This window comes from Pipistrellus hanaki (assembly GCF_964339955.1).
Source record: "Pipistrellus hanaki genome assembly, chromosome: 8".
NCBI lineage: Eukaryota > Metazoa > Chordata > Mammalia > Chiroptera > Vespertilionidae > Pipistrellus > Pipistrellus hanaki.
In genome coordinates, this window is record NC_140510.1 from 84,570,550 (window position 1) to 84,584,771 (window position 14,222).

Below are 14,222 nucleotides of genomic sequence, written 5' to 3' on the forward strand. Positions count from 1 at the left end.
AAGGAATACAACAGAGCAATAAAAAAGAGCGAACCACAAGAACACAGAGGAGCCTCCCGGACATAATGTTGACTGAAATAAGCCAGTCACAAGAGTAAACATACTGTATGATTCAATTTATAGGAAATGCAAAAAGGGGCAAAACTAATCTCGGATGTTACAAGTAAGAATGACAATTACCTTCAGGGGGATATTGGCTTAGAGGGGAACGTATGGGTTCCTTCTGGATGCAGGAATGTTCTAGATCCTGATCTGGTTCGTGTACATGTGCCAACTGATCAATTCGCGTGCTTGACAGTATGTGAGCTATACCCCAACTAGAAAAGCTAAATGACTAGAATTACTGTTTGGAGCATTTCTGTGTGAGGAGATGGGAGGGCTTTGTGGAAGGGAATTAAAAAGTGGGTTTGCTGTTCCTTCTCTCTCCTGCTCTCATCTGCTCCCCCCAACCCCCACCCTCTCCCTAAGTAAAACCTCTCATTTCTCAACATTCCTTTATTCTACCCTCTTTTACTCCTTCATTGGAACCCCTACTATGGAGCAGGCACTATTCTAGAAACTGAGGACGCAACACATCTTTCCATCCTTATTAGCTCAATAAACACGTATGTAACACCCACTCTGAGCTGAGCACTGGGCCCTCCTCCACCACCACTGAGCATTTTCCCTCCGGCAGGTCCCAGGGGCGAGAAACCGGGCACAGACTATGCAGGCTCCTCCCCAGTCTTCGCCTGTGGTTCCAAAAGAGGAGAAAGGTGCCTACTGTGTGCAGGTGTGCATTTAATCCTCTACCATCTAGCTCACCTAGCTGGAAGGCAGCAGGGGTAGAGTTCAAACCCCAGGTATGTCTGATCCCTACCCCACCCCCATGGCCTCCCAGGAGCCAGGTCAGCCTCGCCCTCTCTCTGGACATTCGTGGCTGACAGCGTCTAAGATGGCACCATTGACTCTTGCCTCCAGGTATGTGTGTGTCCTTATATAAGCCCCTCAATGGGCATGGCCTGTATAACCAATCGGATACTAAAGAAATTACAGTGTTTTTCTTCCAAGGCTAGGAAATAAGCTATCTGGCTTCCAACTCGCTCTTTCTTGATTCGCCACTCCAAAGACGCCGGCCGCCATGTTGTGAAGACGCTCAAGCAGCCCTGTGGGGAGGTCTGTGTGACAAGTAGCTGAGACCCCCCCCCCCCCCCCTGCCAAGAGCCAGCCTCACTTGCTGGCCACATGGATAAATCACCTTGAAGGTGGATTCTCCAGCCCCAGTCAGGCCTTCAAAGAACAACAGGCCAGCTGGCATCTCGACTGCTACTGCATGAGACGCCAGGCCAAAGCCTCCAGCTAAGCTGCTTCCAGTTTCTGCCCCACCGAAACCGCATGAGATAATAAACATTAGTTGTTGCTTTAAGTTACTACTTCCAGGATACTTCGTTGCATTGCATTGCTGTGTATAATTAATCCAGCCCCTCTCCAAGCCATGGGTTTGCGCTGTAGGAAGTCTATAACAGGTGGGGAACGTCCGGCCTGCGGGCTATATCAGGCCCACAAGATCGCTTGGTCTGGCCCTGTCAAGGCATTCGGGGTGAGTTAATCAAATGTCTGACCAAATAGAGTAGGCTCATTTTTAAGTGGATCGTTTTATATGGCCCAAGAATGATGCTATAAATATCCAAATGGCCTTTGGTCCAAGGATGATGTTATAAATACCCAAAAGGCTCCCCGCCCCTGTTCCACAAGGTGGCATAGGAAAGCATCCAGAACAAGCCATTCACTGGACCGGTGGCCAGAGAGGGCTGAACTTGCGAGGTCAGGAGAGGACCAGCCTCAGCAACAAATCCCCAGTGCGCTGGAGAAGAACTGCGAAGTGAGAGACCAAGCAAAGCAGAAATCCTGGCGCCTCCTTCCTAGGAACTTCTCACACACTTCATCCATCTTAGTACGGTAAATGGAACCACGTGCACCCGGTTATTCTGGCCAAAAACCTGAGAGAGATCCTTGAGCCCATTCCCTTTCTCACACCCAACCTCCCATCCATCAGCCAGGCTCTGGGCTCTCCCCCAAAAGGCATCCCAGACCTGTCTCTTCTCACCGTCTCTCCTGTGAGCACCGCGCACTGAGCCACCAGCTCCTCTCACCTGGGCAGCATTGTGGCCTCTTGGCCATCTCCCAGTGTCTGCCCAAGGCCAGAGTGACCTCCTTAAAGGGGAGATCTTCAGATCATGTCGCTCACGCTGAAAACCCCTCCAGGGCTCACTGGTCTCCACCACACATCTTCTTTCAAGCCTGGCAAGCTCATCGCACCTCAGGGCCTTTGCACGTGCTCTTTTCAGCTCTCAGATCACCATGTAACATCAGTTGGGTTCCATCTTGCTCAATACTTCCTCTGAGCTTTCCTGGGCCACCTAAGCCTGAGCCCTCTCTAGCCCACTGCCCTAACTCATTCCCCATGGGATTTGTCTGCCTGTGTACTGCCTGTCTCCCCTGTTAGAATGTCAGTCCCACGAGAGCAAAGGCCTTATCCGTCCTGTTCACCTACAACAGTGTCTCCGTAAACATTTGCTTACTCCTGTCTCAGGGAGGGGGATGGAGGAGAGGGCTTCCAAATGGCTATAAAACCCAGAGGACAGAGCTCTGCTGTATGCTCTGAGGCTCACCTCACCCTCCTCAGCAAGAGGAAAAGGCAGGCCAGTAGTAAGAGCTGTGGTTTATGGGGAGACTTGCCAACTGGGAGGGGCTCACAGTACCAGTGGGTCCCCTTTGCTGTAGAGGAAAATCCTATAACAAACCCCCATCTGTCTGTGCAGTCCCTGCGCTGCCAGTCCACCTCGCTCCTCTGGTCGGCGTTGGCTGGGCAGAGCAGTGGTGTATCCTGGTGTACCCTGAGGCCCCCGCGTGTGCCAGAATTGCTAGGCAGGCCACACCCCCACCCAGAAGTCACCTTTAGCACCCCTGTCTCCAACAGGAGGGGACTGTGCAACAAGAGGCTAACTCTGTCACACCTCTCCGGGTCTCTGGGCCCCCCCTGGGGGTAATCAGAAGAAAGGGACAGATGTGACTGAGGAATTACACTGCGATGCCTTGGGAAAGTCGTTCAACCTTTGGGAGCCTCGGCTTCCTATGGGTCTTTTGGCCTGTTAATGCTCTGGCGGAATTAAAAGAATGAAATCAGATAATGCCTTGAAGTGCTTTCTAAGGTCAAGTCCCTGTACAAGATGTCAGTTAGAGAAACAAGTACTGCCCAGCTGGTGCGCCTCCATGGTTGAGCATCGACCCATGAACTAGGACAGTGGTCGGCAAACTCATTAGTCCACAGAGCCAAATATCAACAGGACAACAATTGAAATTTCTCTCGAGCCAAACTTTTTTAACTTAAACTTATAGAGCCCGGATAGCTCAGTCAGTAGAGCATCAGACTTTTAAACTTCTTCTAATGCCACTTCTTCAAAATAGACTCGCCCAGGCCCTGGTGTTTTGTGAAGAGCCACACTCAAGGGGCCAAAGAGCCACATGTGGCTCGCAGTTTGCCAACCACAGGATTAGGACATCTCGGGTTCAATCCCTGATCAGAACAGGTGCCCAGGTTGTAGGCTCTATCCCCAATAGGGGGTGTGAGGGAGGTAGCCAATCAATGTCTCTATCTAATGGATATTTCCATCTCTCTATTCCTTTCCCTTCCTCTCTTAGTAAAAAAAAATAACAAATAATAATAATAATAATAATAATGCGAAACAAGTGCAGGAAGAACGGTAGGGAGGGTCGACTGGGGAGAAGTCGGGAGGTTCTGGGATGAAGAGTGGGAAATCTCGGCTCTGGGTGAAGAGAACAAGGAGGGGTATGGAGAGAGAAGCAGTAACTCAGTCCCCACCGTAGGAGGCGAAAGCGGAGGGAGTCAGAAAGGCGGAAGACAGGGAGGGGTAGGAACCGTACAGAGGTGCCCGGGTGAGCCAGGCCCTGTGCCCCTCTGCTAGGAGAACACTCCACCTGGAGCGTACAGCCGGGGAGATGCCCCAGCAGGGCTGTGTGCTCTGCTCGAGCAGGTCCCCAGGAGGAGGTGGGTTCCCGCTCAGACTCCCTGCTCCATCAGCACCCTTCTCCATGGCAACACCTGGCCCTCGGAGCTAACCATGGATAATCATCCACTGCTCCGTTCCTGAGCGCCTCCCCTGTGTCAGGCACTGTGCTGGGCACTTCACACACATTGTCCGGTCTCATCCTCATCATAACCTTTTTTTATTCCTGTGTCTTTGAGGATGAAACAGGCTCAGAGAAGTTACATGACTTGCCCAAAGTCACCCAGCTAATAAGAAAGGAGAGAAAAGCAATACTAGGGAGAGTGCAGAGATTGACTGCATCTGAAAGGTGAAGGCCAAACAGCTCCACCTCCTGGACGCGAAGGGATTGGGATGGATTGGGATGGACTGGGATGGACTGGGATGGACTGGGATGGATTGGGATGGATTGGGATGCGCTGGGATGGATTGGGATGGACTGGGATGGACTGGGACGGATTGGGACGGATTGGGATGGACTAGGATGGATTGGGAGAGATTGGGATGGACTGGGATGGATTGGGATGGACTGGGATGGATTGGGAGGGATTGGGATGGACTGGGATGGACTGGGACGGATTGGGACGGATTGGGATGGACTAGGATGGATTGGGAGAGATTGGGATGGACTGGGATGGACTGGGATGGATTGGGATGGACTGGGATGGATTGGGATGGACTGGGATGGATTGGGAGGGATTGGGATGGTCTGGGATGGACTGGGATGGATTGGGATGGACTGGGATGGACTGGGATGGACTGGGATGGATTGGGATGGACTGGGATGGACTCGAATGGATTGGGATGGATTGGGATGGACTGGGATGGACTGGGATGGACTGGGAGGGATTGGGATGGACTGGGATGGACTGGGAGGGATTGGGATGGATTGGGATGGACTCGGATGGATTGGGATGGATTGGGATGGACTGGGATGGACTGGGATGTACTGGGAGGGATTGGGATGGACTGGGATGTACTAGGATGGACTGGGTGGATTGGGACGGATTGGGGTGGATTATTGGGGAAGGAAGTTCCTCCACGAAGCCACCACCAGCTGCTCCATCACTCCTCTGTCCTGGCCTGAGAGGTGGCAGCCCGGGTCCAGCCAGCCCGGCCCCCAGGCCCCACCCATTCCTCTGGCCTTCTTTTCCTCTCCCACCGAGATCAGCCAGAAAACATTGGTGGGGAAACTGAGGACCAGAGTGGGACCGGGTCCATCAAGAGAGGAGGATGGTGCTTCAGGAGGTTCCAGGAACACTGCGACCTTGACCTCCAGCCCTGTCCCACCTCGTCCTCCCCTCCCCTCCTCTCCCTCTCCCTTTGGTGACTGCGACCCCCTCCCGCGTTTCCCTGAGCGGCCGAATCAGACCAACGGGGCCCGCGCCGGAGCAGCATTGAAACGCGCCCCCTCCCCCTCGGCGCCCCCACCCTCCGGGGAACCGGGAGAAGCACTCCAAAGGCCCCTCTCCCGCCCCGTCCCCACCCGCCGCCTCCGGGAGCCGGAGCACAGCCGCGCCCCCACCCCATCCCACCGCCCCGGCCCCCGCCCAGACCGCCGCCTTCACCTTGACCTGAACCCGCTCCCGCCCCAGCTGTGCATAAACAAAGGGAGGAGGAAGGGGCGTCCTGAGCCCCCTCTCCTCCCGGAGCCCCCTGTCCCCCGGAGCCCCCTCTCCTCCCGGAGCCCCCTCCCCAGCCCGGGACCCCGGCCCGCCCGCCCGGGCCCCTTACCTTCGCCTGGCATTTCCGATGACAGGAGAAGCTGCAGACTGCGAGGGCGAGACACAGAAAGAAAGTTTAGCCGCGAGGTATGAAATGGAAACTCCAGCGCAATCTCCTCCCACCCGCCCGGATCGCGCTCCGAGGGAGGGAGGGAGGGAGGGAGGGAAGGAGGGAGGGAGAAAGGAGGGAGGGGCGCGGGAGGAGGGGGCCGCGGCCCAGCTCCCCGCCTGCGGGCGGGAACCAGGACTGCGGCCGGGGCTGGGCAGAGCCTGCCCCGGGCCAGGGCGTGGGGAGATAGGAGGAGCAGGGGGAGGGAGGGGAGGGCACCCGGTCCCCTGCGGGATCCTGGCCGGGGCCAGAGGTGGCCGGTTCTCAGGCAGGACCTGCGCCAAAGGAGTAAGAGGGGCTTCTCCCCTTACACACACCCAGGGGCATCCGGAGCCCCCTCACACTCACCGCAGGGGCACACTGACCCAGCCCATGTGCAGAAGAGGGCCCGTGCCTATATACATACACATTCCCCGCCATACACACTCCCTCATAGCCACATACACCGTACACGCGGCCATACAGGCACACACAGCCATACACACGCATACAGCCTCACACACACAGTGCCCAGGAAGAAACCTCTGCCTGGGGGAGGAGGGGGCAGTGTGTCTGACACACACAATTTCATAGCAGACCCTCCGAGTGCAGCAGTCGGACAGACACGTGGACAGATGCTCACCCAGCATGACTTGAAACACACACACACACACACACACACACACACACAGGACTTGCTCCTCCCTCCTACTACCAGATTCTGGAATCAAATTTCCTCAGGGGTTCCCTCAGCCTGGAATGTCCCCGCCCTGCCCGCCCCACCCCCGGGGCCCTCCACGCAGGGGCTTGGGGGTCCCCTCCCACCAGGTCCCGCGGACGGGGTGCAGAGTCCTGAGCGGAGCTTCTGTGCTGACGTGGCCTTATCGGCTGCCCAGTGCCTGCGGAGGCAGGTGGGTTGGGGACACTGGCGAGGGGAAGGCAGGAGAGCTGCCCTGACTCCACATCCTGGACAGCCACAGCCCCTGGCCACAGCCAGCCGCCCAGGCCTCCCCCACCTGATTCTCAGCAGTGTGCAGAAGAGACTGAGGCACAGGCGAAGGCCCAGAGCTACTCACAGAGGTTCTAGGACTCCCCAAATTAAGGCTTCTGGTTTGTCTGTGAGGGTGAGGGTGGGGAAGAGCTGGGAGGCACAGGGGATGGAGGAGACTGGGCTGTGACCTTGGCCCTGGGCCTTACCCTGGGACCACATCCTCCCAGAGCCTAGTCCTGGCCCCCGCTCAGGCATGTGACTCAGCCAGTGCTGAGCAAGGCTTTCCTGACCCCACAGCCAGCCAAGCTCAGAGTCTCCTCCACCCCGGCCACGTCAGGACAGAGCCGCCCTGGCCACCCAAGTCAAGTCATGCCCATCTGGCCAGCTTCTCAGTCTCTCTCTCCCCCTCCCCCACTGCCCCAGGTGGCAGCTCCCCTCCAGAAGGTGTTTCCACTCTGACAGCAGCAGCCCCACCCTCTGCGCCTTCTCTTCAGGCCCTGGAATGTGGAATGGAGAGCCTCAGGCCATGTGGCCTGAGCTTGGACTCTCCCAGCCAGGCCGGTCCCCCACCCGCCACCGCCTCCAGCCAGAGGAACCTTTCCCCACCCTCCTCCAAGCAAACCCCAGGCCTCCCAGAGTAAGTGCGGGCCCTCCTCTGGAGGCCTGCTCACTGCCCCCGCCTTCTCCTAGGTATCCTCACAGAGGGCACACCTCCCGCCACCACCTTTCCTCCTGGAACGGGGGCTCCTTCACGGGAAGGATCTATCTCTAATGTACACACACACCCACACGACAGCCTGGCACTCAGCAGGGCAGTGGTTCTCAGCCTTCCTAATGCCGCTCCTCATGGTGTGGTGGCCCCCAACCATAACGTTACTTTTGTTGCCACGTCATAACTGTAATTATGCTGCTGTAAATGAACCGTAATGTAAATAAATATCTGATATGCAGGACGTCTCAGGCAGCCCCTGTGAAAGGTCGTTCGACCCCCAAAGGGGTCGGGACCCACGGGTGGAGAACCGCTGCAGCAGAGGCTTAGATGCTGGTGGAGTTGGACCTGACTGCAGAGCTGCCCTGAGTTCATGTGCACCCCCTCTGAATCATGCCCACCGCCACACTTCTTTCCTGAGCCACAACCTCCCCACCAACATCTTATACTCAACCACAGAGGCATCCCTCAGTGTCCGCTCTGGGGCTCCCAACCCCAGTTCAGCCACAAGGAGCACAGGGGGAGCCAGGCCTCCATCTCCCTCCAGCGTCTTCTGACACTTCCAGGGCACTAAGCTCGCACCTACCTCAGGGCCTCCGTACGTGCTGTTCCAGCTGCCTGGAGTGCTCTCCCTCAGTCCAGTTCCCCATTGTTCACCAAGCCACAGCCTTCTTCTGCTTCTGGAAGCCCCTGAAAGCCATCTGCTCAGAGAGGCTGTCCCAGACCCCCCAAATGACAGGAGACCTCCCCATTATTCTTTATCAGCAGCACCCTAACCCTTTGTTCCCTGGCACCCTAATCCTTTGTTCCTTGGCACAGCTCACAATCTGAAGTCATCTGGGTAATTTCCATCCACGTAGGTATAGTGAGTGTATCCCCCCACACTAAGGCTCATGAGGGCAGAAGCATGCCTGTCTCACTCACACCGTATCCCGGTACCTAGAACACTGTCTGCCGTGGGCCCACAGCACTACACAGCATCTTTGTGCAAATGAGAGGAAGTCCCACCCTCTGGTGGGATACACAGCTGGGTACAGTGTCCTTGTGGGGACAGCGAGAAGGTGCTTATTCTGCATCGGGACCCAGCTTTGTACCTGGGCTCATGGCTTGGTGAGCAGAGCAGGGGCTGAGTCCAAGAGCTCTCTTGGGTAGATGCCTTTGGCATTGAATGGCCTACGTGACCATACAGGCAGCCCTGCCTGTCACACGGTGGGCAGACACTCAACAAGTGCCCTTCATTCAAGGGCAGATGGAGAAAGCATTGGGCCATCGCAGTACGATGGGCTGAGTGCTCCCTGGGTGCCGGAATGCAGAACTTCTCCTCGGAAGTGGGGAGTGAGGAAAGACCTCCCCCTGGCCGCTGCCCAGAAGACAGAAGCTCAGTAAACTTAACTCTAGTGGCAGGTGTGGCCAAGCCCTGGAGGACAGGTTTTTACACCTTCAGACCTGGCTGGAGTGGCTCAGTGATTGAGCATTGACCTATGAACCGGAAGGTCACGGTTCAATTTCCAGTCAAGGCACATGCCCAGGTTACAGACTCAATCCCCAGTGTGGAGCATGCAGGAGGCAGCCGGTCAATGATTCTCTCTCCCTCTCTGAAATTAATAAAAATATATAAGGAGAAGGAGGAGGAGGAGGAGGAGGAGGAGGAGGAGGAGGAGGAGGAGGAAGAGGAGGAGGAGGAGAAGAAGAGGAGATGGAGGAGGAGGAAGAGGAGGAGGAGGAGGAACCTGTCCTCAGTTCCCCAGGAGACCCTCTTGCCCTGGGCCCCTCTAGGGATGATGCCTTTTCATCTTAGTCACCTCTCTCAGGGCTTCTCCCAGGGGGGCAGCATTTCCTGCTCCAATGGCATCCTCCTGCTGCAGTTGGAAGCTTGGCCCTGCCAATCTGCTGGCTTCTCACTTCCCAGCTCAGTGGCACATGCACATGTTACAGAAAGGGAAACTGTGGCAGCCAGCCTCCAGGTGGCCCAGGGTTCTCGCCTCCTGGTATGCACACGCACCTGCAGTCCCCTCCCATGAGGAATAGGGCTGGTTGTGTACCCATTCGGATAGGGGAAAAATGATGATGTGTGACTTCTGAGGTTGTCAGCAGAGGTTGTCCCTGTGAGCTTCAGCCTTGGTCTCCTGGATCACTCACTCTGGAGGAAGCCAGTTATGTCATGAGGACACTCAAGCGGCCATGTGGTGGACAGCGGAGGCCTCCTGCCACCAGCCAGGGCCAACGTGGCTGGCATATGACAGCGTCCCCATAGAAGTGAAATCCCCAGCCCCAGTCAGGCCCTCAGGTATCTGCACCCCAGCTGACATCTTGACTGCAACTTTATGCGACACCCAGGGTCCAAACCACCCAGGTAGGTCCCTCATGAATCCCTGACTCTGAGAAACTTGAGAGGCCATATTTTTGTATTCATTTTATTTATTTATTTATAAAATATATATATTTTTTATTGATTTTTCACAGAGAGGAAGAGAGAGGGATAGAGAGTTAGAAACATCGATGAGAGAGAGTCATCGATCAGCTGCCTCTTGTACACCCCCTACTGGGGATGTGCCCGCAACCAAGGTACATGCCCCTAACCGGAATCGAACCCGGGACCTTTCAGTCCCCAGGCCGACGCTCTATCCACTGAGCCAAACCGGTCCCAGCGATATTTTTGTATTCATTTTAATCCGATAAGCTTTGGTGTCATTTATTAAATAGCTACAGATATCTAATGCAGAAACCAGAGCACAAGTTCCCTCAGAAAGCAAGCAGACAAAGGGGATGGTGGGAACTGAGAACAGAGGCCATCTCCTGCGTCCTTCCTTGCACCCTGGGTGCCCGCATGCCCCTTTCTGTAACTCCTTCTTCCCTGTCCTCCCCCTGCCAAGAAATGTGTCATCATGGCCCAGAGAGTAACTCCAAAGAGGCTGTTGAATCTCAACCTTCCTCCCCAGCCACCACTGTACCAGTTCAGACCAATGATCTTCTCTCCAGCCTGCCTCTCTTGGGTCCACAGAATTACAGACCATTCTCAAGTGCAACCCGATCCTGTCACCAGCTAGCAGCCTCTGTCCAGCTCCTCAGCAAATTTACCTGGCCTTGTGTGGCCTGGTCTTGCCTCCATCTCCGGCTGCTGCCCCAAAGAGATCTGTTGCTGCCATACCAAGTTCCCCAGAAGAACGCTAAGTCTGCGAAAAGCAGACTCATAAACATCCTTCAAGGCCCAGTTCAAAAGGTCCCTCTCTGGGCAGTCAGGCATTCAAAGATGGTCCCTCCCCGCTCTGTGCTCCCATACCCCTCAGCTCACCCTCCTTGGAAAGCTCTTGACACCTCTGAGGACTAAGTGATCCTTTATGACTTGTTCTCTCTCACACCCAACTGCTGCTCTAAGGAAGGGAGATCCTGTTCAACTCTACAGCTGGAATCCTGCCCCTCCCCCTAGCTCAGGGTCTGACATACAGGTGAGACTCCATACACATGCAGTACATGTCAAACTGGAAGGATTCTCTCCAGGCTAACCCCCTGAGACCAGGGCTGACATTGTGGGGTGTAGAGGGCCACCTGAGAAGGCACATGGACATCCTTTGAATTGTCAGCTGAGCCTGAGGCACTGGCAGAGTACCTTTGTCCAGGTGTCAGCAGGGGCGGGTCTAGATATGTAAATCCAGTAATGCTAGGGCCTAGTTAAGAATGCAAATAAGTTCCTCTGACCCTATAAATAAACCTGCTGTGTGGCTTGGGGGGTCGCCTTGCTGCCTCTCCATCAGAGAGATGGCACCCATCTAGCACCCAGCTTGATGAATCTATTTCTGCCTCCATGTATCTTTCTTCTTTCTCTAATTTATTAATCCCCAGCTCCTTCACTCAGGATGATGGACACGGAAAATAGAGAAACAGCCCCCCACAGTGGGATAATAGGATAGATATCAAGGAGGGTGAAAGAGCCCCCCCACCCCAACCCCCTTCATTCAGCTCCAGCCCCTGCTGGGGGAGGGCAAGTAAGGACCATGGTCAGTGCTTCTGAGTGCTTCAGTACAAACACTGCTTATGCTCAAGCCTGGTAAGGGGATGGGGAGACTAAGGGAGTTCATTAATCCTTCATCCATTCATCACTGGTCCTGCTCTCCACCTACCCACTTACCTACTGGCTGCGTCTAGACTGGCTCTCAGCTCAGAGGTAGGTCATGCCCTAGCTTGGTGACCTGGGGCAAGTTACTCAAACATTCTGAGCCTTCATTTCCACATCTAGACCATAAGGGTCCTAATAGCATCTACCTCACAGGGCTGTTGTGAGAATTAAATGAGTTCATATGTGTGGTTGGTCCAGGGCCTGCTTTCTATGAGATGCTCTTGGCAGCAGCATCTTCATCATGCTCGTGGCCGGCATTGTTATTCCTTCTCTGAGTCAGGACACCTGAGTTCCAGGCCTGACTGCTAACCGTAGCTGCGTGACCTGAAGCAAATCGCTCCCCGTCTCTGGGCCTCGGACTCCAGCTCAGAAAATAAGGCAGTCAGCTGGCACCTCCACCTGCCTCCTTGTGTTCATCGGCTGGCTCAGTGTTTAAGACACAAAGACTTTTTCTCAGTTGGAATGCCTTTGGCAGAGCAGCACGGGTCCCCACCACGCCCTGCTCTCTCACACGCATTTGCCAGCACTGCCCCTGAAGGCCCTTGCATTCCGGCCCCTAGAACAGATGGTCTCCACGCACTCCTCCAGCTGCGAGAGCCCAACCTGGCAGCCCTTAGCACCTCAGGATCAGCCCCCAGTCCCGAAGGAAGGTGGCGGCCTCTCAAGACAGTGGTCCTGCAAGAGGAGGGCCCTGTCAAGCCAACGCTCCGCGGAGCCTGGGAGCCCAGCTCCACCCATGGGTGTCGGCACTTGCCCCCGCGCAGCGCGCAGCAGGTGGCCAGAGAGGGCACAGGAAGCCCCATGGTGGGGAGCGTTACCTGATGGGCACAGAACTCCCCACACACCCCCAGCCCTGGGCCAGCTCCCGCCTCACTGGACTGCGTATGCTCTGTCCCGGAGTGGCTTCCTGCCTCTCGGGAACACAGGAAGCCGACATTGTTGGGATCTAAATGGCCTTTTCCTCCTGGCCTCGGGTCAGAAAATGAGCACAGAGCCTCGGGGTGCACCTGAGCCCAGAGCTGAAGGCCCACGCTCCCGGCCCACCTCAGCTCCTCCCCCAGCTGCCCACCTGCCCCAGGGCCTCATAGCCCTGCCCTGCCCTGCCCTACACTACCCATCCCCATGCCGTCCTGGAGGTGTAACAGCTTATGTCATGTGTCAATTTGGCTAGGCCATGGTACCTGATACCTGTTCAGCATTATCCTAGATGTTTCTGTGAAGGGGCATTTTTTAGGGGTTGGGGGTAAGATTAATAACCTTTCAGAATATGGGTGGGCCTCATCCAATCAGTTGAAGGCCGATATACAACAAATGGCTGATCTCTCTCTACAAGCAAGAGGAAATTCTGTTAGCACAGTGGTCGGCAAACTCATTAGTCGACAGAGCCAAATATCAGCAGTACAATGATTGAAATTTCTTTTGAGAGCCAAATTTTTTAAACTTAAACTTCTTCTAACGCTACTTCTTCAACATAGACTCGCCCAGGCTGTGGTATTTTGTGGAAGAGCCACACTCAAGGGGCCAAAGAGCTGCATGTGGCTCTCGAGCCGCAGTTTGCCAATCACGGCCTTAGCCTAACGGCCTACCCTGCAAATGTTGGATTTGCCAAGCCTCCACAATTGCATTATCCGGTTCTGTATAATAAATACCTATCCATCCATCCACCCAGCCACCCACACATCCTGTGAGTTCTGTTTCTCTGGAGAACCCTGACTATTATAAGGTATCTCAGAGGAGTGGGCATGGTATGGTTCTGAAGTTGAACCAAGAAGAAACTTGTAGATCGTCCCGTCCAGTGGTTTCCAAACCTTTATGTTTGCAGCCTACCTCTCTTTCTGATGAACTAATGAGGAATCTCAATGTGATAGTCATTCCTATTTACTTAATACGTGTTATGTGCCAGGCCCTGTTCCGAGCACTTGGTCTGTTATCTCATCTAACCCCTGCAGTTACTGAGGAAGGAGTTCTGCGGTGTGTCCCATGTTAAAGGTGGGGGAACCAGGGCTCAGAGAGGCGAAGCAAGCTGCCCAAGTTCTTACTGGGAAGGGGCAAAGCTGGGATTTAAATCCAGGACATCTGAGCCAAGTGCAAGACCACCACGCCATCCCTCCTACCTGTGAGTATTTCACTCCCAAAACCAGAGCCGCTCTGGCTGAAGTGTGCAGGTGTTTTAAGGCCTCAGCCCCGTTGCTTTTCCTTGGATTTCCCCTTATCCTTTCCTCTCAGCCTCTAAAGTAACTCCAAGAACACAACTCCTTTCTAACCCATCTGGAACCTCTGGTCTAGCCCAGCCCCTCTTCCAGAGAGAGGGGAAAGCCAGTCCCAGAGAGGTTGTATCTCACCACGGCCACACAGCAAGGCTGCCTCTGAGGAGGTCCTCAGATACAGGGGAGAATCTGGGACCACCAGTGCAGTAACAGGAGAAAGAGCTCCTGAACCAAGGTTTCTCCATATCCAGCCCGTAAGGGCTTCTGGGTAGACTTGACCCATTAAGGGCTGGATTGCCCTCCCCAGATACACCCCACTCTGAGGAAGCTGCCCCCGCCTTCC

General features: G+C 55.1%; 1 protein-coding gene across 9 annotated transcripts in view; it reads right to left on the reverse strand.

Moving 5' to 3' along the window:
- TNS1 (tensin 1) overlaps nt 1-14,222 on the reverse strand; it is a 220,542-nt gene that overhangs the window by 158,548 nt on the left and 47,772 nt on the right. For all 9 annotated transcript variants that reach the window (XM_084892500.1, XM_084892503.1, XM_084892501.1 and 6 more), the window contains exon 3: nt 5,781-5,818. In XM_084892500.1, coding sequence (XP_084748626.1) covers nt 5,781-5,818 — 38 coding nt within the window. The remainder of the gene's footprint in view (nt 1-5,780; nt 5,819-14,222) is intronic.